Source organism: Oryctolagus cuniculus, chromosome 5 (genome assembly GCF_964237555.1).
Source record: "Oryctolagus cuniculus chromosome 5, mOryCun1.1, whole genome shotgun sequence".
Classification (NCBI taxonomy): Eukaryota; Metazoa; Chordata; class Mammalia; order Lagomorpha; family Leporidae; genus Oryctolagus; species Oryctolagus cuniculus.
In genome coordinates this window covers 152,261,024-152,288,045 of record NC_091436.1, presented here as the reverse complement: position 1 = coordinate 152,288,045, position 27,022 = coordinate 152,261,024, and the positions used below count along the sequence as shown (strand labels likewise).

Genomic DNA, 27,022 nt, shown 5'->3' with positions numbered 1-27,022 from the left:
AAGTCAATATTCCAGAATGATTCCAATCTCATTAAAAATTGGTCAGGAAATTGATAGGAATTTTTTAGTAATGCTAAAAACATTTTTTAGGAATGCTAAATATGTCCCAGAAGGTACTGCTTTTACCATCACACAAAAAGATCCACTTCAGCCCAGGTTTGGGGCACTATCTTTTCTCATAATGTAAACATTCTTTTGTTCTTGGAAGACTTTTAGTGTGCTATTGTATTTCTCAGTAAGAAAAAAACTGTGGCTGTGTGTATGTACACACATATAAACACATATATATTAAAAGTTTTTCTTGTAGCTAAATGGTTTTAAATTTTTACCCATATAGAATTATAAGTATCATTGATACACAATTGATCAAAAACTATTAATATATTACACATCTTGGTAAACAATGACCATCCTCCAGCATGAAATCACAATTTCATTGGAAATGGATCTCTTTATAAGGCGGATGGAATTGACTTTCATTCAATTCATTCATTTACCCATGGGCGAATATTGCTCTTTGCCATGGTGAGGCAGGACTTAGTTGTATATATTCTTACATTTTATCTCTCTGTGTGTAAGCACTGAGAAGTCAAGTTTATGTTTATATAAAGTAACAAGTGAGAATGAAAAGAAATGTTTACCAATTAACAGTGTTACTTTTTCAGTGTCACTCACTGCTAAGTAGATATCTTCTAGGGTGCAATATTAGTTTCCTTGTAACTTTTTTACTATTTTTATTGTTATTTTCTTAGTGATTGCCTTGAGGATTATAATTAACATCTTAATTTCCAACAATCTAGTTTGGATTAATTCCATTGTGATTTCAATTGCATATAAAAATTGCGATCCTCTATAGCTATACACTCCCCCACCTTTTGTGCTGTTATTTTGTCTAAAATACATATTTACACATGGTATGCCAATGAACATAGACTTATAATTCTTGCTTTATGAAGTTTTAGCTTCTGTAAAGATGGAAGAAAAGAGTTCCAAATAAATACTTTCGTAGTTTCTTATGTTTACCTGTGCAGTTACTTCTACTGGTGTTATTTTTTTCTTCAAACCACCACCTAGGATCCTTTTATTTCAACCTACATGTCTCCACTTAACATTTCCTACAGTGCTGGTGTGCTGGTAACCAACCGCCTCAGCTTTCGCACGCCTGGGAACGTATTCATTTCTCCTTCATTGTTGAGGGATGAGTTTGCTGGCTATAGAATTCCTAATTAACAGGCTTGGTCCCCCCACCCCCTTCAGGACTTTCAACGCCCTCTGTAGTTTCCAACGAGAAAGTGTCTGTTAGACTTCTTGAGGCCCTTGAGCCTCAATAAGGAACATCACTTTGCTCTTGAAGTGGTAACCTTCTCTCCGCTTTTTAGCCTTTGACACTTGGATCATGATTCCAGCTGTGGATTCCTTTGAGCTTCTCCTGCTTGGAGTTCCCTGAGCTTCTTAGGTATACCGATTAATATGTTTCATCAAATCAGGAAGTTTCCTCCATTGTTTCTTTTCCTTTTTCCATCCCCTTTTTCCTCTCTCCTTTCCTTCTGAGACTCCTGTTATTTATCCCAGAGTTCTCTGCAGCTCTGTTACTTCTTTTTTTTTTTTTTTTAATTTATTTTATCTGAAAGTCAGAGTTACACAGAGAAGGAGAGGCAGAGAGAGAGGTCTTCCATCCTCTGGTTCACTCCCCAATTGGCCACAATGGCCAGAGCTGCACCAATCTGAAGCCAGAAGTCAGGCACTTCCTCCGGTTCTTCCCATGTGGGTGCAGGGGCCCAAGGGCTTAGGCCGTCTTCTGCTGCTTTCCCAGGCCACAACAGAGAGCTGGATGGGAAGTGGAGCAGCTGGGACTCGAACCGGTGCCCATATGGGATGCCGACACTGCATGCGGCAGCTTTACCTGCTATGCCACAGCACCGGCCCCAGTTACTTTTTTTTGTTTTGTTTTGTTTTGTTTTTGTTTTGTTTTGACAGGCAGAGTGGACAGTGAGAGAGAGAGACAGAGAGAAAGGTCTTCCTTTGCCATTGGTTCACCCTCCAATGGCTGCCGCGGCCAGCACACCGCGCTGATCCAAAGGCAGGAGCCAGGTGCTTCTCCTGGTCTCCTATGGGGTGCAGGGCCCAGGCACTTGGGCCATCCTCCACTGCCTTCCCAGGCCACAGCAGAGAGCTGGCCTGGAAGAGGGGCAACGGGGAAAGAATCTGGCGCCCCGACCGGGACTAGAACCCGGTGTGCCGGCGCTGCTAGGTGGAGGATTATTAGCCTAGTGAGCCACGGCGCTGGCCCCCTGTTACTTCTTCATTCTTTTTCCACTTCCATTCTTCAATCTGGATGACCTCAGTCAACCTCTCTTAAGTTTGCTGGTTCTTTCTTCTGCCAGCTGAAATCTGCTGCTAAGAATCTGTGATGAATTTTTCATGTTACTTATTATGCGTCTCCTTTTCAGTATTTCTACGTGGCTTGTGTTATAGTTTTTATCTTTTTATTGATATTATCTATTGTTGATACATTGTTCTCTTATCTTCTTTGAGTTCTATAGGTGTCGTTTCTTTTAGCCTTTGAATATATTTTTTAGTTTTAATTAATACTTTTTTATGTAATTGAGAGACAAACAGACCAAGAGCTCCCATCGTCTGGTTCATACCAGATGCTAACAACGAGCAGGACAGGGTCAGTACCACAGCCAACAGATCAGATCATAACCCAGGCCTACAGTGTGGATGGCACAGCTATCACTGCTGCCTCCCAGGATCTGCATGGGTGGGAAGCCGGAGGCAAGACCTGGAGCCAGGAATCAAACCCAGACACTCAAATGTGGGCCATTTAACCACTGGGCTAGCTGCCCACTGCCCTTTGTACATATTTTAAATAGAAGTTTAAAGTCTTTGTCTAGGAAGCTCAATATCTGGGCCTCTTCAGGGAGTTCTATTGATGGCTTTTTTTTTAAAGTTTCGTGTATGGACCATACTTACTTGCTTCTTGGCATTTCTCATAATGTTGTGTTGAAAACTAGAAACTTTAAATAATATAATATGGCAATTCTGCATGTTAGACAACCTTACACGTGCTTGGACAGCTAGATTTCCGAAAATATGTTGGAGCTTTTCAAGCCCCCATAAACATCTCATTCCCTATCCTTTCCCTTTAATATTTTTGGTTAGCCCATTATTTGGCCTCAAACCCTTAGTTACTGCCTCAGGCAGCCACAGTGTTTGCCAACCCATGGCTCCAACCTTGCCGTAGGGATTGATTTTTACTGGGTTTTTCTGTCTTGAGTGGAAGGATCGGTTTCATTGAGTGGGCTGTCACTCCCATTGTTTCAGTCCTGTTGAAGAAAAGCATCTAGGGCTTTGACAGGCTTGTCTACATGCTTCCCTGGCACCTGCAGCCTAAAGATGGCCCTCAAGCCAAGGGAGGGGCAGAAAGGCTTCCAAAGGCCCTGGGAGTGCTGCTGTCGCATGGGGTCGCCACCTCTCAGCAACATGAGAACAGGAGCACTGTTAAAATCAAGTTAGTGGAGTCCCAGCTCTTTGGGTGTAGCATTTTACATTTTATGTGCGTTTTTACTAGAAGTTTCCCAAAGATAAGATTATTTCTGGCTCTGCGGTTTTGTTTTGCTTTTTTTTACCTTTCTTTTTCATTTTTTATTCCAACCACTCTTCACAGTTTCAATTCCTCTGTCCTACTTTGTTCTCCTTTCTGTTTCTGGACACTTTACCCCTAATTAGTTCAGATTCTTTTCCCCCCGCTCTGAAGTCTGTATACATGGAAATCGGGTTTTGAAAAACACTCTTCGGGCCAGCGCCACGGCTCAATAGGCTAATCCTCCGCTTGCAGCGCCAGCACCCCGGGTTCTAGTCGTGGTTGGGGCGCCGGATTCTGTCCCGGTTGCCCCTCTTCCAGGCCAGCTCTCTGCTGGGGCCCAGGAGTGCAGTGGAGGATGGCCCAAGTGCCTGGGCCCTGCACCCCATGGGAGACCAGGAGAGGCACCTGGCTCCTGCCTTCGGATCAGCACGGTGCGCTGGCCGCAGCACACTGGTCAAAGCAGCCATTGTGTGGTGAACCAACGGAAAAGGAAGACCGTTCTCTCTGTCTCTCTCTCTCTACTGTCCACTCTGCCTGTCAAAAAAAAAAAGAAAGAAAGAAAGAAAGAAAGAAAGAAAGAAAGAAAGAAAGAAAGAAAGAAAGAAAGAAAGAAAGGAAGAAAGAAAAGAAAGAAAGAAAAAGAAAAGAAAAACACTCTTAGGGGGGTTGGGAAATTCTCCAGAAATAGAGAGAGAAGATGGTGAAGTTCCCCTGTGATTGAGTAAAAGCCCACAATGGAAGACATTTCCCCCCAATCAGGGCTTCCCCCTCTAAACACTTCTTCACAGACAGCGAAGCACACAGAAATGTTTCAAGTTAATATATAAATCAATGATCAGTATAATCTAAAATTGCATGCCACAAAATATTGTTATATTGATTTTCATATGTTCAACACAGCACATACACAGTCACCTCTACACACACTAAAATCTTTTTGACTATACATGAAACAGAGGGGATACTTGCTATAGCTTGGATATAATTTGTCCCCAAAGATTCACGTGCTAGAGGCTTGGTCCTCAGTGTGGCAATGCTGAATCATGGATTTTTTAAAAAGTAGGGCCTGGTGCAAGCAAGTGGGTCACTGGGAGTGCTGCTCCAGCCCTCAGCTGCTCTCACAGTGAGTAAATTCTCTCCAGAGTGGACTGTTATAAAATAGGCTACCATGTGCATGGTCCCTTTGTGTATGAGACTATTTCTCTTTTCAATTTTTTAAAAGATTTATTTATTTTTTTGAAAGTCAGAGTTACACAGAGAGAGAAGGAGAGGCAGAGAGAGAGAAAGAGAGATCTTCTATCTGCTGGTTCACTCCGCAAGTGACCACAACAAAGCCATGAGCTTGGAAATCCATCAAGGTCTCCCACGTGGATGGTAGGAGCCATCATCCACTGCTTCCCCTGTCACATTAGTAGGGAGATAGACTGGACGTGAAGCAGCCAGGACTTAACCCGGCTCTCATATGGGATGCCTGTTTCACAGGCAGCTGCTTAACCTGCCATGCCACAACTCCAGCCCCTCCCTTTCTGTTTCTTTACTGTGTTGTGATACAGCCAGACTGGCTCACACCAGAGACTGAACAGATGGGGCCACCTGATCTTGTACTTTCAGTCTCTTTTCCTGGTAAGTACCAGGCCTCAGGGATTTTGTTACAGTAACAACAACAACAGCAAAAATAGACTAATGAGAGCACTCATTATTAATTTTATAATTTTATTTAAGAGTCAGAAACATGGGGAAAGAGAGAGAGAGAGAGAGAGAAAACCCATTTGCTGGCTCTCTCCCCAAGAGCCTGCAACTTCAGGGCTGGGCTAGGACAAGAGCCAGAAGCTGGAAACTTATTCTACATCTTCCATGCGGGTGGCAGGAACTCAGATACTTCAGCCATCACCACTGCCTCCCAGGGTCTGCATTAGCAGGAAGCTGGAGTCAGAAGCCAGAGCTGGAGATGTCAGAAAAGGCTTCACAGAGGAAAAAGGCCACGGGTTAAAGAATGAGAGGACATTCCCAAGTTGGTAGGACAGAGGGGAATAGGGGAGACTTCGAGGCAGAGGGAGCCACGTGAGCAAAGGCTGGGAGTGCTTCCCGGTGGGGACCTGCAAAGAGCTGCTTTGGCTGTGTGAAAGGCAGGGTAGCAGTGTTTAGAAGTATGGACTTTAGGGAAGGCTCAAATCCCAGCTGCTCCACCATTTTTGAGCTGCATGACCTGGGGTAGGTGATTTCACCTCTTGGGTGAGGTTACATAGCACAATGATAGCTGTGCCTACAGCATAGGACTGGTGCGAGAAACAAGCAAACCTGAGGCTTTTAGAACTGCGTCTAGCACGATTTCACTTTTTGTTTTCATTTTTCCCATTTTGAACATTTATGTAGACACAATCATATGATTTATGTTTTCATGTAACTACATTATGTTTTGTTTTGTTTTTGTTTTTTAGCCTAGTGAGCCGCGGCACTGGCCAACTGGCTTTGTTTTTTGTTTTTGTTTTTGTTTTTGTTTTTGTTTTGATAGGCAGAGTGGATAGTGAGAGAGAGAGACAGAGAGAAAGGTCTTTCTTTTGCCGTTGGTTCACCCTCCAATGGCCGCCACTGCTAGTGCGCTGCGACCGGTGCACTGCGCTGATCCGAAGCCAGCAGCCAGGTGCTTCTCCTGGTCTCCCATGGGGTGCAGGGGCCCAAGCACTTGGGCCATCCTCCACTGCCTTCCCGGGCCACAGCAGAGAGCTGGCCTGGAAGAGAGGCAACCAGGACAGAATCCGGCGCCCCAACCGGGACTAGAACCCGCAAGGCGGAGGATTAGCCTAGTGAGCCGCAGCGCCAGCTCTACATTATGTTTTGAAGTTCATCCGTACTGATGCGTGCATCTGGAATTCACTCATTTTCCTTTGTTAACTCGTCGTGTGTCCGTGTCCTAGCGCCCCGGGGACGATCATCAACTTTAAGGAACAAGGACTCTGGCTCTACATTCCAGGGGCACTTGTAATTTGTTCTCTGAGAGTGTTTGCTGTGTTTTCAAGATTGGAGAAGAGACTAAGGTTCTTGAGATTTTGTAAAAAGCATGGTGACTGACCATTCTCAATCTTCATCAAAGTTTCAACCAAAAACAATCCTCGCTTCCCCACGGGATGGTTGAGTTGAATAATTATAACTGGGTATCGCTGGGCACCACGTGCTGTGTCAGCTCCTTCACGTGAATTATCCTACTTAATCTTCAAAATTAGCCAAGTGAGCAAGTGCATTTGTTGGCTAGGGCTGCCATAAGAAAGTACCGCAAACTAGGTGTCCTAAGCAGAAATCTATCGTCTTGCAGTTCTGGAGACCGGAGGTCCAAGGTCAAGGTGTTGGCAGGGTCAGCTCCTCTCAAGGAATGCGAGGAGAATCTGTCCTAGGCTTCTCTCCTGCCTTCTGGTAGTCTAGCACCAATCTGGTGTTCTTGGCCTGTAGATCTTTGCCTTCCTCTTCAAACAGTATTCTCCCAGCATTTATCTTGTCTAAATCTCCCTTTTTATAAATAAAACCGTTATCTCAGATTAAAGACCCACCCTACTCCACTGCGGTTGATAGGCGATCATTTGATGAATTACATCTGCAGTGACCCTGTTCCCAAGTAAGCTCACATCCCGGGTTATGGGGGTTACGGCTGCAACAAATGATTAGGTGCAGAGAAAGTGGTAAGGACACTATTCCACCCATTCGAAGATAAGGAGACCTAGAGAGGCTATGTTAGTCAGTTGAAGTGGCTGGTGGGGGCTCTCAGGGTTCACATGGTACCTGTTGGCTCTGAGGTGGGAGGGGAGGGGGGTGGTGTGGACCTCCAAGAACCGCTGGGAAGCCACAGTAACCTGGACCATCGGCAGCTGCCTGTGGAGCTATTAAGAGGGGCGGGGCAAACTCTGCAGTTAGACAAATCTGCATGATCTTCAGAAAGTTATTCAAGCTCTCTGAGCCCCATTACTTCCTCTGTAAGAGGAGACGATGGCAAACGCCTGATGAAGCTGTGAAGACTGAAGGACACAGGAGAACGGCTGAGAAATGTAACGAGGCTCTCACGTAGACACCTAGCGCTTATCCACCCACACAAAAAATGGACCGTGACCAACATCCAGATCCCCACATCCGGGGCCCTTTCAATTAACTTAATTTATGTCATTAAGTGCAATCTTTGACCAGAAACATTCAAGTAGCAATCAAGGCAGGGAAGGGTCATTTGCCAGTGGGGAGTGCTACTGGTTTCTGGGGCTGGACGCTTCTTCCTGAGCCACTGTTCCATGCAATGCAGGAAGGTTGCCAACCCTGGCCCTCAGGTACCAAGACAGCAAATTCTAGCAATGACCTCCAGTCATTGTGCAGCACCCAACACCACACACATTTCCAAGCTCTACCCCAAGGATGATTCCAGCCACGGCTAAGACCCATCGGACATCCCATCAGGACTCGAGCCTGCACCCTTTGGGAACCACACAATCATGAGCACAGGGACAAGTGCACTGTGGGTGCTCAGCTGGCACTAAGTGAGTGCTCTTGACTTCCTCTGGGGTGACACCTTCTCACTGCTAGACTTCTCCAGCCCCACCATCCACACCCTGCTCTGGGAGAAACCGGGGCAGTTTCCAGGGCACAGTTCCAGGAGGTGGGAATGGTCCCTCAGGTTGGAAGGCAGCACTGGGAGCCCCTTCAAAACCGTGCAATAAGTAAAGTTGCCGGATATAAGCGCCTTGGGACCACAGCTCCTTATCACCACCTCTATTTGCATTTCTTGAGCCTCTGAATCCAGGAGGTCTACACAACACAGAGCTCTGGAAAGTCCCAGCTGAAGCCACCACATCACGCAATCCTGTTTACACTGTGTGTGTAGACATTAGCATGGTACGGTCATGCCAGGCACTGGTACTCACGCGAAAGCTTAGTGGTGACTCCTCCCTTGGAGAGAAGCTGTTTTTTGAATTACATCTCATTCTTTCCCCTTTAACAATAAAGTCTGATGTTAATAAGTATTCCGAAATGGAAGGCCGCCATCCGTTGATTTAATCAAGCCAATGAGTGCCTACCCAGATGTGTTAAATTTGGTTTAAACACAGTAAAGTTTCCAATACTCAAATGCAAGAGGTTAAAAGAGAAAGAAAAACACAACTATTACTGAGTGAAACAGAAACACTGCCCTGCGAATGCCGGCTGCAGCTGAGCATAGCGGCTCGCTTTACTTTCAGATAAATTGTCATTAAAGCAAAACCCAGATAGGAGAAATACGAACCCCCTCTCTTTCAACGCTATCCATTGTGTTCAAATTCATAAGCAAGAAAGCGAAGAGCCAACCTTCCTCTTTAAGAAAATATGAAAGTTGGCGCTTTGAAACAGAATTCCCCGCGCTCACACTGTGAGTGATAACTGCATTCAGATCCAACCGGATCTGCAGCCCCTGTCCAAAACGTTCATTCTTCTCAGCAGTGAGAATTACCCCACCTGGCACTCACTCTTCAAAAGACTGCTCGTATGAATGAAACTGCTTTCCTGGGGCCCCGTGCGGAAGCAGCCCTCCCCGCAGGGCTTGGGCAAGCCAGGGAGAGGAAGTCGCCGGGGAGGGGGCACAGTGGCCAGCTGGGGCTGGGGCTGCCCTGACCGCGGGCTGCCTGTGCTCGCTCTCCTGCCCGAGATGCAGTCTCTCCATGCAGAGGAGCTCCTGCTGGACGAAGAGGATGACATTTTCGGGGAAGGTAAGCTCGTCTTTCTGGCAGGAGCCATTCAGGTCCTACTTTGCTCTGTGTTGACACCGCTGGAAACTTTTTGCCTGGCTTGGGCAAGGACTCCAGTGTTGTGAAATGACGAAAATCAAGCCTTCTGAGTGCGACAGGCATTGCAGGCATCAAGCTGCCTCCCAAGGACCACGAGGCAAAGGGGGGGGACAAGGGAGTGGAGTGGTTTCTCTAAATGCTTACTGTTAAAAGCATGACTTGATACATATTTACTTTAGATTGAAAGATAGTCCTAAATCTCTCTCCAGTTCCTCTCCTGTGTTGTCTTGTCTAACACCTTGAGGGATGCCTGTCACAGTGCTTGGTGTGCCTGCACTTCCCATCTCTTCCTCTCTCTCTCTCTCTCTCTCCCAATCTTTCACTCCCTCTCACTCTCTTACTCTTCCTTACACTTATTGACACCCACTCTCTATTAGCCGTTCCCTGCCCCTTTTCTCCCAGGCAGGGGTGCTGAAGCCTAGAAGCTTCCATGACACCCACTGGCACTACCTGATCATCCACTCTCACTTTGTTGTTCTCCCATAAATTGCCTCTGCAGTGGTGTTTAGCTATGAGGGCTGCGATTTTGAGTGGCTGGAAATCCATGGCTGCCTTTTCCAATGCATTCCATGAGGCTGGGTCCCAGGCAAGATCTTTTCTTATATTTGGGACTGCGTAAATAATTGGGAATCTGGACTCTATGACTTCATGAATTTGGCTAATTTCCATAGGAATCCATTTAGGCATTAAAAAAATCTCTATCAAGTAAATATTTTAAAGGACCAGTAGTAAGTTTCTCTGTGTATATGTGTGTGTGTGTGTGTGTGATTAACCACGTAATACAAAATCACTGAAGAACAATGAAAAAGCATTACATAATAAGAACTCCTTGTAATCTGGTTATCTAGAGCATAGCTACTGTCAACAGTTCATGTCAGTCTTTCCATTATTTTGTTCCAGCCACAGATATATTGAAAATCATAATTTTAGATTTTATCACAAGTTAAGTAACTTGCAGAATGTCTGCTCAAGCCAGATTCTCAAGTGCATTGCTTTACTTTGATGGCAGGCATTTAGAGATATCGTGACTTTGAAGTTTGATTTTAGGCTAAGATCTTCAGCTCTCTCTTCTCCCTGAAAATGTTTTCTCTTGGTTATACCCTCCTGGGCACTAACTCCCTGTAGGGTTCACAAGATGTTCCCACCTAGGATGGTAAGCCTGCACGAGACAATTTGGTAATTATTCACCTGACCCTCCCTTCAGGCACGGGGTTCCAGGCCATGCAGCCCACATTTCTGCACACAGAGGGATTTTCTCCTTTCCACCTGGCTGTGGTGCTAAACAGCACCACCTACAGACTGAGGGGGCACTCTGCGTACTGTGTGGCGCCACCCTGAAGGGAAGCATGGACACCTCCCCAAAACGGGCTTGAGTGAACTGTAGGACCCGTCTCCTGAACACTCGGGGTTAACAGCCACAGGGTGGAGTCCAGCTGGGAGACGGGGGCTGCCTGTACCACAGGTTTCCTCAGTTGTGTATTGGGTCACTAATGCCTATCCCGTTGAACAGACTGTCTTCAGAGCAGACTCAGAATACGCGCATTGAGCTTCACTGTGAGGTGCATTGCCCCTTGCAACCTGGGCATCTCATTTAACTGAGTCCTAGAGATTATGGACAGAATCCTGGCAAGGCCAATATCTGGTGAATCCTTACACAGAGTCACAGCTCGTGTTGTCTAATATGTGGGCAGGCTTACCCAGCAGGCACCTGACCTTCAGTGTGTTCTGGGTGGGGTCACCTCCGGGGTGCATTGCCTGGGCTCTGTGCCTGGGCTCTGTCCATCCATCCACTCTGTGCCCTTACAAGGTTGTTTCATCTCTCTGTTCTTCCACTAAATTTGCACTAAAATGGGGTGCAAATTTCATGGAGCAGTGTGCTGATTACATGTTGCTATAGAGAAAGACTTTAGTATAATGTCTAAAATATGGCACAGACTCAAAAGATATGAATTTCTCCTATATTTACAAGTATGGGTTTATAAAATGGTTATGATTAAAGGGAATTCAGCATTTGTTCACATGTCTATTTAACGTAGTAGGTTCAAAGTAGGATTATAAGTAACTTTTCAGAGGTTCAGCATGATAGAAACACTGGACAAGCTGTTAGGAGCCAGGATTGTAACGGTACCTCTGCTGATACACAGTTGTAGGTTCTTGAGGAAGTCATTTAACCTCTTTGAGCTTCATTCTTTACCTAAAGCAGAAGGGTTGATTATGCACTCTTTAAGAGCTCATTTTTTAAATTCCAGTATTCTACTTAATCTTTTCTGCAGTGTGACATATGAGAATACCTTTAAAAGTTACTGAAAAATGGAATTACAAGTGTAAAAATTTATGTGGGTGCAATTTTTAAAATGCATGCATAGTTTTTCATGATATGCTTTTTCCACATTTTATGAAAAAAAAAATCTACCAAAATAAACTCATACTATTATTTCATTCTTCGATGAACTTTTTGAGGTGCCCTTGGCTGTCTTCCTGGAATAATTCATGCTTGTCATCTGTTTCATCTGTGCTTCTACTCACTTAATAAGCAAGAAAACAAAAAGGTTTTGGTACAATGAGTATCTACTAACTCAAAGGACAATGCTCAGAAGCCTGTTATCATATGTATATATTATATAATATACATATAAATATCATATATATAACTTATTTTAGAATTATGGATGGCATAAAAATCTGGAAAGAAAAAATAAGTCACGCTCACAGTGTATTTTGTAACTGCCTTTCTGAGGTCCTGTTTGCATCAGCTATTGTTTTCTGTGGTTAAAGAAAATGTTGAGGTTCACAGAACCAAGACGCATTGATGTGTAACTTTGCTCTTGTTACAGAGCAGGCTTGCGTACGATCAGAGAGAGAGCGACCGCAGACCTCAGTATTTATTCTCTCTCACTCTGTCTTCTACACGCACACCCCCTTAGGTTGCTTTCCAAACCCCACTACCAACATCATCGTGTCACTTAGAAGATGGTTACTATTAAGGAAATATCCTCTTTCTTGGGAAAATGATCGATTTGATTATCAAGGTACTGAAAAACCAGCACTCAGAATCATAGGCTCTTCTCCCCTTGTTGCTTCAAGCTTACCAAATTAAAAGGCTTTCATTGGTTTTGTTCTGTGTCATCTGGACAGCCAATCTGATACATGTTAGTGGAAACAGCTGGATGGGTGAGAACGGGAATGAGAACTCTAACAATGATGAGGATCATCATCATCATTGGAAAAAGAAAGAAGGGCCTTGCAGAGGGGAGGCCTTGGCCAGCTTTCCAGAACAGAGCAGAATTCATGTGTGGGAGGCAGCAGTTGGCCGCGTGCTGGTCAGTCAGTGTTTCGGCAGCCAGAATTTCCCCCTGGCACACGTTAAAGCTGCGACACAGTCTCCCAAGACACCCCAGTCCTCATCGCCTGCTTTGCAGCACTGCTCAGTCATCTGCCGTCAAGTGCAATGATTAGAACAATAAGACACCGCAAGTTCACAACATGTGTGCCAAGTATTTCTCAGGCTCTTATAGTCTCTGCACATTTGCATGCCTAGATCTTGCTCAGAAAGCCAAGGGGAGCTTCCAAGCTTCTGCCAGATCTTGGAATGCCCCCTTGCACCTGGCAGACCAACTAGGAACATAGAGTCCCCCTCCCCTGAGAGGGAAAACTCTCCCGGATGGAGACAACCCAGCGAGATGCAGCCAACTCAACCATTAGCTGCCTGATGCTCTTGAAGAAGTAAGCAGATGAGTGGAAAAAATGCCACTGCTTTTTAACCAAATCACTCCTTTCCCCAAGCCAAGGAGTTAGCGCTCATTCTGCTTCAGTGGAAACCTCAGCTCAGAAGGCGCGAGAGAACCGACACACGCCGATCAGAACTGGAATTGTAATTGGGGTAAACGCCTGCTTTTTGTCTTTCTTAGAAGACCGCTTACAAAAACCAAAGTACTAGTGTTTTTTAAAAAGAGGTAAATAATTATGTAGCCTGTCATAATCTGGTATCTTTCAGTATTGTCTACTGAATGACGTTTGCCCCTCCCAAAATTAAAAGAAGATAGAAAGGAAAGGAGAGAAATTCAACCAGGAGTCTGAGCAAAACCAATAAATCCTGGAAGTTCAGACTGACTAGGCGAGGCTCCACAGAAAAAGTAAGAGAAACAGGATGGAAGAGCCTGGCCAGAGAGAGCTGGAGTGTTCTGTTTCTGCCGCGTTGTACATCTTAGCTAAATGCAATCCTTGCTATTTAACGTTGTTGACCATTTCACAAAAATTATCTGGGGTTCTCCACTGCACCCAAGCAGTGGTTTTGGAGCAAGGATAGGGAGCAGCTGGTGTAGTTTCCTGGGTTGAAAAGAACTGACTGCTCTGCTTTCCCTCTTTGCCGGACTGCTTAGATCAGTTTCCACCCCTGGATTCCTGGATCAGCGCTTTGGTTGGAAATCATTTTCCTTGCTTTCTATGTCAAGTGGTGCAGAGCAGACACAGGCCTCCCCACAGTAATTCATGCCTGGATGACCTCTGCCTGGGATTACTGCAAAGCATTCTCTTCCCATAGATGTCTAGGAAGCTTTCTTTGGCTGGTGCCAAAGAGATGGTGTCATTTGAGGGGCACAGACTAAAATAGCACAGTGCACCAAAGCTATGCAGGCTGTCGGCCACCAGCCCACCCCTCTGATTCACGCCCTCCGGCGACCTCAGGGTGACTTATTTATGTCAGAGCAATGCCAAAAGGGGCCCAATATTACAAGGAAAGCATTTCAAATGTTTATTTTTATATGTCTATGAGCAGCCAGCTAAGTCTCCATTTTTTAGGAACCTTCTAGAATGTGTCTTCTGGAGCCGAAAACTGAGAGAATACACACACCCATTGTATGTATGGCGATTTTAAAAGAAAAGAAAAAACGTGTCGTTATGGCTAAAACATTGAAATAAGTTATGAGGATTGCCCTTTCTTCTCCCTCCTTGATAGGAGCCACTTCACTTACTGGAGTCAATGTATTTATTAACGAAGGAAAAGTCATGTATCCAGTTAGCTGTGCCACCGGTGTTTTACTGTGTTTAGCAAGTGTCAGCTTGAACAACTTCTGATTTATTTTTGGATGGCTAAATTCTGCTTGTGACTGTTTGCTGAAAACTGTGATTTTAGCTAAGCTAAAGATTTATTTATTGAAAAACTGGGAGGGGGGGACAGAGAGAGAAAGAGAAGTCTTCCATCTGCTGGTTCATTTTCCCAAATGGCCACAATGGCTGGGGCTGGGCCAATCCAAAACCAGGAGCCAGAAGCTTCTTCCCAGTCTCCCATGCGGGTGCAGGGGCCCAAGCACTTGGGCCATCTTCTACTGCTTTCCCAGGCCATAGCAGAGAGCTGGATCGGAAGTGGAGCAGCCGGGTCTCAAACCGGAGCCCATATGGGATGCCGGCGCTTCAGGCCAGGGCGTTAACCCACTGCGCCACTGCGCCACAGTGCCGGCCCCTAACTAAGATGTTTAAAATTGGGTTGATTTCAGAAGAGTTTTTAAAGATGGAAAAGGTATCAGTTGAGCTGAATTCTGATGACTGTTTCAAGTCCCAGAAGAGGGACACAGAGAAGTTGGAAAGGAGAGGGGATAGACTAGAAATAAGTAATGAATTGACCTGCCCAGTGAAACCAGAGGGAAATGAAGCCAGAAAAGTGAGTGCTGGAGGATGCTGAGCATTCTCATGGCTCCTCGCCATTGAGTTTGCTCCAGGCTCCGTGCAGTGCTGTCTATGGGGAGGCTGAGTATGGATGTGGTTGGTTCAGTGTCAGGGGAGTGGTCCCACAGCCTCTGCACACCCAAAGTGAAGGGGACACATGAAGAACCTGGACTGCTCCATGCCTGTTGATAGGCAAACCAGGCCTAGTGAGCTGACAACCCACTTGGTGCTGTGTAGACAGAACATATCCCGTTAATCAGATGGGATAGCCCTTTGAGAAGAGAGGAACCTCCTTGCTCACTTTTAGACATTTTTAAGGGGGAGATCTTGGCCCATGATGGAGGAGAATCCAAAGGCGGATAGAATGATAGATTTTACTCCAGAAGGAAAATGAATAATTATTTCTCTCTATTACCATCATTCTTTCACACGTGGACTTCCTGTCCCAGACTTTTCCATACCTCAACTTTGTGTCACAAATGCTTAAGGCATAAGACACCTACGGAAAAAAAGTTGGATAGGGTATAAAAACCTTGCACCTTAAAATGGAAAATGTGAATTTTTAGGTGGGCAAGGTGTCTATTTTATCACTTGAAAGAGAGAAGATGCTTGTATCAAAATTTTCATTAAAAGAATACCTAGTAAACTGAGAAAAGACCCTGTAGGCATTTCATTTCCTTCTGTATTACAGAGTTAGCCCTAAAAAAATAATCATTTTTGCTGGCACCGCGGCTCAATAGGCTAATCCTCTGCCTGCGGCACTGGCACACTGGGTTCTAGTCCTGGTCGGGGCGCCGGATTCTGTCCTGGTTGCCCCTCTTCCAGGCCAGCTCTCTGCTGGGGCCCGGGAGTGCAGTGGAGGATGGCCCAAGTGCTTGGGCCCTGCACCCCATGGGAGACCAGGAGAAGCACCTGGCTCCTGTCTTCGGATCAGTGCGGTGCGCCGGCCGCAGCGGCCATTGGAGGGTGATTCAATGGAAAAAGGAAGACCTTCCTCTCTGTCTCTCTCTCTCACTGTCCATTCTGCCTGTCAAAAAAAAAAAAATCATTTTTAAATAAAAAGAAAAGAAATAAGTTCCTGCCTTCTGGAAAGTTACATGGTTTGGTGCATTTTTCTTTCTTTCTTTCTTTTTTTTTTTTTTTTTTGATTGTTGGGAGTTAAAAGTTTAATTAAATATGTACATTCTGCAACTCAAACTGCATGGGAAGATCCTCCTCCACCTGGACTTAGAATATTTTAAATCGTTCATTCAGTGTATGAAGTAGTGAGCTGAAAACAAGAAGAAAACAGCCTACCTTTCAGGTCACAAGTGGAGCCAGCTGGCTGAGCTGTTCAATAGAATGTTTGATTCGTACAAGGCAGGCTTCAAAAAAGCCCCAAGAGAGAGCATTAAGTAAGAAAGCTTCCTGTGATGGGATTCTTTTCTATTCATAATAGCACAATGCAGGGGGGTGGTATTTAATGAACATGTGTAGCATAGCAGGTAAAGCTGCCGCCTGCAACACCAGCTCCCTGCTAATGCACCTGAGAAAAGCAACGGAAAATGGTCCAAGTTCTAGGGCTCCTGCTACTCACGTGGGAGACCTGGAAGAAGCTGCTGGCTCCTGGCTTCATCCTGGCCCAGCCCTGGCTGTTGAGGCCATCTGGGGAGTGAACCAGCAGATAGAGGATCTCTTCATCTTTCTCTGTTTCTCCCTCTCTCTCTGACTTTCAAGTAGATAAATAAGTCTTTAAAAAAATGCATCAAGGATTCAAATATGCAGATGTGAGGAGTCTTCCAAAACTTGGTGGAAATGCATATTATGAAAAAAAAAATGCCTGGATTTCAATACTTTGTGCACCAAAATGAAATTATCTTTGAATTCCATTTTCCCACAGTTTTTAAAGTGCACTTGTATTATTTTTAAGAGGTTCTCTAAACTGTGTTCAAATAAACTACGTGACTGAAATGTTTGGGGTTGGGGGAGACTCTCCTCCAACTTCTGATGTATCCACTGAGGTGCCCAAGGATGCCTTTGGGGTGACATGTGCTACAGCCCCCTATTAATTTCCATTAGCATCTCTAAAAACTGAAAAATAGCCTAAAAGTTTAAATCGTAACATAAAGCATTTTCAAAAGCCTTTTTAAAGAAAATATTGATGTTTTAAGTAATCCGAAGTCTACAATATGAATAGAAAATTCGTGACTGTTCTTGTTCTACAAACGGCTTCCAGAGAGGGGCCAGACCCTTTTCCCAGCCACATTACTATCTTGAGCACTTTGCATACAGAAATTTTGAAGCCACTGTTGTTGTTTTCTTTTTTTTTTTTAAGATCTATTTATTTATTGAAAGTCAGAGTTACACAGAGAGAGAAGAGGAGGCAGAGAGAAAGAGGTCTTCCATCCAATGGTTCACTCCCCAATTCGCTGCAACGGCCGGAGCTGTGCCGATCCGAAGCCAGAAGCCAGGAGCTTCTTCCAGGTCTCCTACGCAGGTGCAAGGCCCCAAGGACTTGAACCATCTTCTACTGCTGCCCCAGGCCATAGCAGAGAGCTGGAGCAGAAGTGGAGCAGCCAGGACTCGAACTGGCACCCATACGGGATGCTGGCACTGCAGCCAGGGCGTTAACCTGCTGCACCACAGTGCCAGCCCCATCACTGTTGTTTTTAATCTTTGATTTTTACCACTCAGACTTCCAAGCTAAGGAAAAGTAGCAATACAGCAAAAAGTTTCACCACAAAAGGCCTGGTTCAACTGACCAGTTGTTTGGTTTCAGGCAAATTGCCTAACCCCTCTGCAGCTTCAGTTTGCTTTTCCGACCCGGGAATGATGAGTGATGATGTGCTGATGGAGGTGATGATGATGGTACTGGTGATTGTGGTGGCAGGAATGACAGTGATGTGGGGTAGAGACATGGTCATGGCGGTGGCGGTGGTGATGGTAGAGGTAGTGGTGATGCTGGTAGACGTAATATGGTGGCGGCGGTGATTGTGGTGATGGTGGTGGTAGTAGCGGTGGTGATATGATGCTGTCAGTACTGGTAGTGGAGGTGATGCTGATAATGACAGTAACAGTGATGGTAAAGACGACACCGATAATTGCCCCCTCGAAACTTGCTGATGCTTAAGGCAGATAATGATTGAGATCACTGAAAACTATTGAGGATTTAATACATAAATGTCATTCATTATTTAACTGTGATTTTTCTCAGCTGTCCCAGCCTCCCAGTTCCCTTCTTCTTCCGCTGGCCTTTGTCGCAAACGAAGAAGAGCTGGCTTAATCAAAGATACAGGGTTGCCTTCCTGGGAACACAGAGATACCTCTGGTTCCTGAATTAGCAAGCCTGGTGGCCATCTGATGCCCATTTGACCAGGACAAGGCTGAGGATAACCCCACTGCTGGGCTCAGAATAAGTACCTGATTTCGTATCCATTGTCTAGTAGTTTAATCAGTCCGGTCTCCCTCTGACACTTCCTTGGATACCAAACAGCATTATAAGCTACGGCAGTGTTCTTGTAGAGCAGGGCCCCTTGCTTTGTCCAAAACTGCTGAAGATGACCAACCACAACTTTATCAGTCTACAAGACCTACTTCCTGGACAAATATTGACTTGCAGTAAATACATCCCAGTCACTGCCTGCCCTGTCTGCTTCACAACATTCTTCTAAAAAGGGGGATCTAAGAAAGACTAAACATTCTCTATGTTAAAACATTTCTAATTGATAGATAGCACCCACAGGAAACTTTAATTAAATATAGAGTATAGCATTTTAGGACAGTAATTAAGATTTTAAAGGTGGCCTCTACAATGGCCCCTCTTAGTGGTGTTTTGTTTTTGTTTTCACTTCCTTTGCTTTCTAAATATTTTCAATGGTTAAGCCTCCTAGAGGAAATCATGATAATCCATTTATGTGCATTTGTATGTAAATATATTAATTGCACACAGATGTACAGGAAGACAAGCATTAGTGCAGTTGCTCAATGATAATATTACATGAAACACAACAAATGAATAGAATCAACTCGCTGTGAGTTAATCAACAAGTATTTACTAAGTGTGGCTCATAAAAGTTTTAAACTGTAAACAGCACCAGCTATGGCAGAGGGAAACAGGCATGGGTCAACTCAGAGCCTCCCCAGTCCTAGAAAGAAGCTTCCCCTTCTGTCTGTGACAAGGCAGCACATCTTATCATTCACAACTCAGACTGCAATGCCAAAGACAGAAAAAAAAAAAAAAACAACCTGTGGGTCTCCCCCCACCTTGACGCCATGCCCAGAAAAACAGGGGCTTATGTCTTTATGGCCCAACAGGAAGTGCTGAGCCTGCAATCAGACAGTCAGTCAATGGCTCTCCACATATCTTTAGCCTGCGAGTAACCACCGGTTTTACAGACATTTGCAATTGTTCGGGTGATCTTGATAGCTAACTTTGAACCCTAATTACACAAAGTGTTATCACATAGAAAAAGGATTCCATTTTCTCTTTAATGAACCATCATTACCAAAAGATGAAGCACTCAACTATTACTGTAAGTTGAACTTTGTCAATGAACAATATGTGAAATTTTGGTTTCTTTCTTATTGTATAACATTTTTATCTCTTGCTCTACGAAGCCAAAGATATTTACTCTGACTCTGTAGAGGGAAACCTTGCCTGCCTTTGGTCTAAGTCATCAGCTTCCAAATCATTTTGCTTCCTCTGATCCTTGTTCCTTAACCATCTCACTATCTCTTCCTCTAGTTCTTCCTCCTTTCAGGAAGAGAATGGTCTTATCACTATTAAACCCACCCTATGGCAATTTTAATAATCTCTTAAGGAAAATAAATGTTCTGTTACATGGCTTTGTAATGCCAAGTAGAAGGCTAACCCAGCAGTGGACTTGAGTTGGAGTGGGAGAGAAAGCAAATTCATGGACGGGGAGAAACAGTAGGACCAAGGATCTGTTCTAAGTCAGCACTAGATTGGGTGGGAGAAGACAGCACCCAGGAAGTAGCCCTTCCCATGTATTCTCTGTGTCATTTCAGGGAAAGGGGGGCCCTTCTTCCCATCTGACCCTGCAGATGCACACATATCTCAACTCTGCAACGCTTGGACCTACTCATGGTGAATGACTGACATGCGAGTGTGACCCCAGGTTGTTGTCCTAGCTTTTCCACACACACAGACACACACACACACACACACACACACACAAGTTTCCCAGTTCACCAAGGAATGGTGGTACCGGGGTCTTAGGGAGCACCTCCCAAAGGAACCACAAATGGGAAGTACATTACCTTTATGTTAGGAGATTACACAGGATTAGCAGAGCTTTGATCAGCCCCAAACCACACTGGCTCTTGCCCATTGCCCTGCGACTGTAAGGCAGAGCAGCGTGTGTCTGCTCAGCCTGAATATTAATTCCAGAACAAGGAACCCTTTTCAAAATCAACACAACAGGAGAAAGCTAAGAGCACTGCCACACCCCCTGCACATTTAGCGGGGGCCACTCAGCTCCTGGTTGCTAAGCATTAGAAGCAGCAGGAATGTTTAGCTCTCTCGGGCATCTCTGAGCAGTTCTAACTTGCTGGGGGTGGGGACTGGGGTTCGTGGTGGGGCAGGGATCCTGCTATTAAAGAGAGTTAGGTAACTCTTGTGCACTGTTGGTGAACTACTACAGCCGCTGTGGAAAAGAATATGGCATCCCTCAAACACTTACAAATAGAATGGCAATATGATCCAGCTATTCTACTTCTGGGTATCAAACCCAGCAGAATTGAAGAAGTCTTGGGAAGATGGATGCACACTGGATTCATGGCAACATTATTCCAAATGGCAAAAAAGTGAAAGCAAGCCCAGCCTCCATTGGTGGAGGACCAGATATACAAAACAGCACATACACATATAATGGAATGTTATTCAGTCTTGCAAAGGAAATAAACTTAGAGACATACTACAACATGGATGAAACTTGAGGACAAAATGTTAAACAAGCCAGTCACTTAAAGCAGGCACATTCAAAAAACAACAAGTAGGTGGTTGGTCGCCAGGGGCTGGGGGAATGAGTGGATAGGGAGTTGTTTAATGTGCATATAATTTCAATTTTGCAAAATTAAAGTTTTAAGGAGATTGATTACAGAACAGTGTGAATGTGCTTAATACCACTGAACTACACACTTGGAATTGCTAAGATGATAAATGTTGGTATGTGTATTTTGCCACCATTATTGCATGTGTGTCCACATTTTCTAGAAGGCATTTGGAATGGGCACAGCAAAAGCCAGGAAAGAACCAGGCTGTCCCTGAGAGCCTGCAGAGCAGCTGTTTCCCTTTAAGCCACGTAAGTCCAACAGGAGGGAGCTGAGGTTTCACAAAAGCCAGAAGTGGCTGTGGGAGCTGCCTCCAACCAAGGCCGCGCACGTCTGCACTCCCTTAGGGAGCCTGTGTGAGTATTGGGAATAGGATTCTTGCTGCTAACTCCTGCCCGGTTAGGAATTGGTTGGGGATCTCTGTGCAAATACTCTGAGGCTGGCACTCACCCCAGCTGTCTAAAGAAGAGGCTAACTAGAAGGTGTAACCCCAGCAGGAGCTTAAGAACTATGTACGGATATCTACTTATTTCTTCACCCGTTCGTTGAAGGGATATCTGTTGGAAGCCTGCCACAGGCTGGGATTCATTCTTTTCCGGCTTTTAGAACATGGCAGTGAACAGGGCAAAATCTCAGGCCTTGTGGAATTTTACTGCATTGTAGTGGAGGGAGCCAGACAAGAGACAACTGCGTACAAGGTCACGTGTTCATGAGAAATTTTACTGCAGCGTAAGAGGGGCAGGGATGGTGGGCTGGGAAGACTGTGTTGACAGATTCCCAGAGCCTTGAAGGTCAGAGTCTGGCCATCTGGGCGTGTGGGGAACATGCTGCGGGAACAGCAAGGAGGCATGGTGTGGCCGGTGAACAGTGTGGGTCCAAGAGAGGTAGGGCTCTGCCCTTCTAGCGATGTACAGGCCTCTGTGAGGACTACAGTTTTCACTCCGTGTGAGATGGGGAGACCCTGGCCAGTGTGGACCAACTGATGTCATCTGATTTGCCTACAAAGAATCATTCTGATCAGTGTAACCAAAGACGGCTCTGTGGACTCAGCCTGGTGTCTGGAAGATTGGTGTTGCTCCTTCCTGACACAGGGCAGGCTGCTGGGGGAACAGGCGTGGCTGAGGAGGGGGTGGCTGTGTGGGGCAATCAGAGCTCCAGTCTTGGACAGATCCAGTCTTGGATCCTTATAAACAGTGGATAAGTTCAGAAAGTCCTGTTCTAAGTGGCCAGAGCAGGGGGCACTTGGGAGACATCTGTTGACATGTTGACTGCAAAGCAGCAGGTACACATGTGAAAATGATCCATAGACGTATCCCAGCCTCTGGGCGCTGGGTGCGGAACCTAAGTGGGCTGTTGCATAAGACCAGGAATCATGCGATACACTCTGCTCGACCCCATCGGAGACCGCAGGAGAGATCTGCAGGGAAGGGCGGGAAGCCTCTGGGCAGGCTCCTTGGAGGAGAACCTTTGAAGATGAGAGCCTGCGCCGCCTTGGGAGCAGGGTTACCACAAACACAAGAACCGAGCAAATGCACATGAGTGCTCACCTCCCTGTGCTCTCCCCGCACGGGGTGCTGTAGGCACCAAGCTCCAGCTCAATGGCTCTAAGGCTATGCACGAGGTTTGCAAAAAGCTTATGAAAAATGCACATTGTGCATGGATTTCAAAAATGTTGTGCTCCCAAATCAACTTATATTTTAATTCCATTTTCCTTTAAATGTTGGGGTCCCCTCGCCCACTCATAGACTCTCAGCTAGAAGCAACCTAGAGGATTGTGAATACCCCCAACAGAAGGCAGGGTCAGCTCCATTACTAAACTCCCTCCCTTTCTGCCTTCGCAGGCTTCTGTGAGCCTCTCTGTCACACATCCATTTAACAGGCAACAGCCAGCAGGCAGCACATTTGCTTTTATTTTAACTCAAATCCCACAAGCCATGTCTTCCATCACTTTCTTTATTCTAATCCTGGAGGGGAAAAATTGTTCTTCCTCCTGGAAGAAAGTCCTTTGTATTCTCAAAAACCATTAAAAGAACATGAACACACCAGCAGCTCTCCAAACCCTGAAATAGCCAGACCAATGCTGGTTTTTTCCTCCGGGCACTGGAGTTGAATAAACAATATATCCGCTGCCGACAACAGGGCAAGTGTGTTCTGAGTGGTGAAGAAGCCCGAGTGTCTGGGATTTGGTTCTGAGCAGGAGGCACATGGCCCACAGCTGTTGAACTTGGATCCTCTGTGGATGTGGTCCTGGGGCTGAGAGGTACTTGTCAGAGGGGCCTGTGTGCCATCACAGATCCAGCATCCAGGGTCATCAATCTGACTCAGCCACTGGCGTGTGTGCAGAGAACAAATGAGAGCAGGCGGCTCACTAGGCTAATCCTCCACCTTGCGGCGCCGGCACACCAGGTTCTAGTCCCCGTCAGGGCACCGGATTCTGTCCTGGTTGCTCCTCTTCCAGGCCAGCTCTCTGCTGTGGCCCGGGAGTGCAGTGGAGGATGGCCCAAGTGCTTGGGCCCTGCACCCCATGGGAGACCAGGAGAAGCACCTGGCTCCTGGCTTCGGATCAGCGCAGTGCACCGACTGCAGCGCGCCAGCCGTGGCGGCCATTGGAGGGTGAACCAACGGCAAAAGGAAGACCTTTCTCTCTGTCTCTCTCTCTCTCACTATCCACTCTGCCTGTCAAAAAAAAAAAAAAAAAAAAATGCGAGCAGGCAGCCACTTGTGTCCCCACCACCTCCTCCCCGAGCCCCTCGAGGCACTTTGGGGAAGGGTCAATGAAGGCTGAAGTAGAGCTTTGCATCCCCTAATCCCCACTTCTGCAGGGAGAGACAGCGGATTCTGCCGCTGCCTACAGCCACTCTGCAAATGCAGCTTGGATTCCATGAAGGTACTTAATCCAGGATTGCTTGGAGAAGCAGCGCCTTTGGAGATTTGCTTTAACCAAAGCCCTTGGATGTGCTACTCTTGCTGAGAATTGTTCGCCTCCAGCAGCCTTTGCGCAGCTGACCTATTTTGAACGTGACAGCCGATTACGCTTTGGCGCGTGCATAATTCATTAGGTGCGAGAGCGCTGTCAGCGCGCTGATATTCCAGCAGCTTGGCTTGCCCGGCTAATTATGGAGGGTGATAGCGCCGCGTCCTGTTGTCACAGCTCGTACCAAAGCTGCCAGAACCGGGCCTGTGCGCGCGCACGGAGGGGAACCCGGGCCAGGGCCCAGCTCCTGCTCCTACCAAAGGCTTTGTGGGTAGAGCGAGCCGTGCTGGGGGAATTCGGTTTCCACTTTCACCTCTGCTAAGTGAAACCCTGCGCCCTCGGGATGGATCTTGTATCCAGGATCCCAACTGTGCATAAAACGTGGCTTCAGGGGGGAGGGGCGGGCTGAGAGTGGTGGGGGGCGGGGTGGAGGCGGCAGACCCTCCGCAGTTTGGGGGCCTAATGCTTCCCAGGCCTGTGCAGGAGGCCCCCAACCAGGAGCCGCGCTGTGGGAGCTCCTGGGACAGGAAGGTATTGCACAGCTGGCCAGGCCTCCTCTGTGGCCTCACTGTGTCCCCGAGGTTCAAGCTCTCTAGCTGCCTCTGACTTGGCCTGATCCTGCTCAGACCCCGGTTCCAGATGCGAACAGGGCTGTGAGGATTAACAGCCAGCAACCAAGTTTTAAGGAGTCAAGCTGCAAGCCCGTAATTCCTCCTAAAATCGCCTCCTTAAATGAGTGGGCTTCAAGTTTCTGCATTAGGGAGGAACTGACTTCTGGAACGATCTTTGCAAAGTTGGGGGGGCAGGAAGAGGGAAGAAATTGAGCAGGAGTCCAAGCAAAAATATCCTTGGCCTAAATGGAAAGGGAAATGAAAATTAAAGGAGCTAGCTGTGGAAGAAATATTAAAAATATAAACAACTGCATCGAAGCACATTTTATTATTTTCCAATAATCAATAGGTAGTTATTAATGAGTATCAAATCGGGGCAGTGTCAGGGAGATTGGAGCAGGAATTTGGCCTAGTGGTTGAAATGCCACTTGGGACACACACCTCCTTACAGGAGTCCCTGGGTTCAAGTCCCAGCTCCAGCCCCAATTCCAGCGTTCTGTTCATGAAGACCTATCTCTGACCTACCATCTGATGGCAGACGATGGCTCAAGTAACTAGGTTCTTGCCCCCTTACAGACATAAGCCTCAGCCATTCTAGCCCCAAAGAAAGATAAAATCAGAATGCATCCCTTGCCCCTGAATCTCAGTTCACTCTCAGGCCCTACTGTTTTCACTCCACCTCCCCTGCATTCTTCCCCAGGTTCTCTTTTCCTTGAGAAACCCTATGGGAGCCCCAAACTAAATTCCCAGTTCTCAGCTTGAGCCCGACCCAGTCCCAGCTGTTCTGGGCACTGGGGAGTAAACCACTGGGTAGAACACACTCTCTGCCACTCGGATTTCATTAGTTAATGAATAATTTAATAATGTTTCAAAATTGGAGGAAGATTTATGTATTTGTTTGAAAGGCAGTTACAGAGAGAGATCTTCCATCTGATAGTTCACTCCTCAAATGGGGGCAACAGTCGGGGCTGGGCCTGGTAAAAACCAGGAGCCTGAACTCCTTCTGGGTCTCCCACAGGGGGTGGCAGGGGCCCATATGCTTAGATCAACTGCTACTGCCTTCCCAGGCTCATTAGCGGGAGTTGGCTGGAAGCGGAGCAGCCGAGACTTGAATCAGAACTCCAATATATTGGGATGCCTGTGCATTGCTGTTGTCATGGGTAGCGGCTTAACCTGCTGCACCACAACACCAGCGCTGAGGAAGGTTTCTTTATAAAGAGATGACTTACAAAGGTGGGGGGCATGTCATAGGGATGGGGGCCAGGTGAGAGAGAAGACGTTTCTAGAACCTGCAAGAAGAGAGCGCTGTGGAGATAAGGCTGCCCGAGGGAAGCATCCATCTTTTGTGGAGGTGCTGTTGGATGACCACAGTCCAGTGTTGTCTCTGATGCAAGAAAAGAGTTTGAGGTCAAAATGTAGGTAACGGTCAATGGAGAAGCAAGATTTATTTGCAAGCAAAGCTAAAGGATGAATTCAAGGAGTGCAGGCATGCCCAAGAGACAGCTGCACTCTTGGGTCCATCCTTTTAATATGATCTAGAAAAGGCAGGGGAAGGGACCTTATGATGTGGTAGTTATGCTGCCACATGGGATGCCACATCCCATATCCAGGTGCCTGTTCCCATCTCAGTCCAATCCGACTTCCTGCCGATAGGTCCTTGGTTCCCTGCCACCCGTGTGAGAGACCCAGATGGCATCCTGGGCTCCTGGCTTCAGCCTGGCCCAGCCCTGGCTGTTCTGGGCATCTGGGGAGTGAACCACAGCTTATATAAGATCTCTCTGTCTTTCCATCTGTCTTTCAAATAAAGAAATAAATAAATCTTTCTAGAAAGAGACAACGGAAGGACTTTATTGTAAAGTGGTAGTGAATTTGGACTTTTAAAAGCTGTGTTACCAAGCAATTAGCACTGTGCACACACATGGATATTAATAGTATCCGATCACTTCTACTTCATTTTGAGTTATTTTAATACTCACTTTAATATCTTCAGGCAATAATGCTTGTTGTTTAAATGTTGGCTGTTTCCACCTGAGGTTCAGAACTCTAAGAGTTTATAAGTTTATTTTACCACACGTTCTATCAGTCTAGAAAACTGGTTCCTCACATGGGATCTGAGGACCCCGAGGTCTCTAAGACCTTTTCCAGGAGTCACCAAAGGCCTCAATATTTGTTAAAAGCACAAAATATTCCTGGGATAAAAATGTTTCAAAAAGGCTGATCTAGAATATATTTTGATATAAATTGGTCTTGAGATTAAAAAAAAAATTGGGGAACTACTGATTATGTTATGGCAGAAAATGGCCACTATGTGTAATGCAATAATAATGCCTGAAGAATCCAGTCTTTA

General features: G+C 46.0%; 1 protein-coding gene across 6 annotated transcripts in view; it reads left to right on the top strand.

Annotated features, from left to right (window-relative positions):
• Nucleotides 1-27,022, top strand: part of RIPOR2 (RHO family interacting cell polarization regulator 2) — a 218,353-nt gene that overhangs the window by 97,321 nt on the left and 94,010 nt on the right. Inside the window, exon 1 of one of the 6 annotated variants that reach the window (XM_051855013.2) lies at nucleotides 9,081-9,300. The exons of 2 other annotated variants lie outside the window; for them this stretch is intronic. In XM_051855013.2, the coding sequence (XP_051710973.2) occupies nucleotides 9,084-9,300 (217 nt within the window). In that variant the 5' untranslated portion in view covers nucleotides 9,081-9,083. Of the gene's footprint in view, nucleotides 1-9,080; nucleotides 9,301-27,022 lie in introns of those variants that run through there. 3 more of the 6 variants (XM_008262486.4, XM_017344960.3, XM_070074339.1) reach the window with 3 other exon arrangements.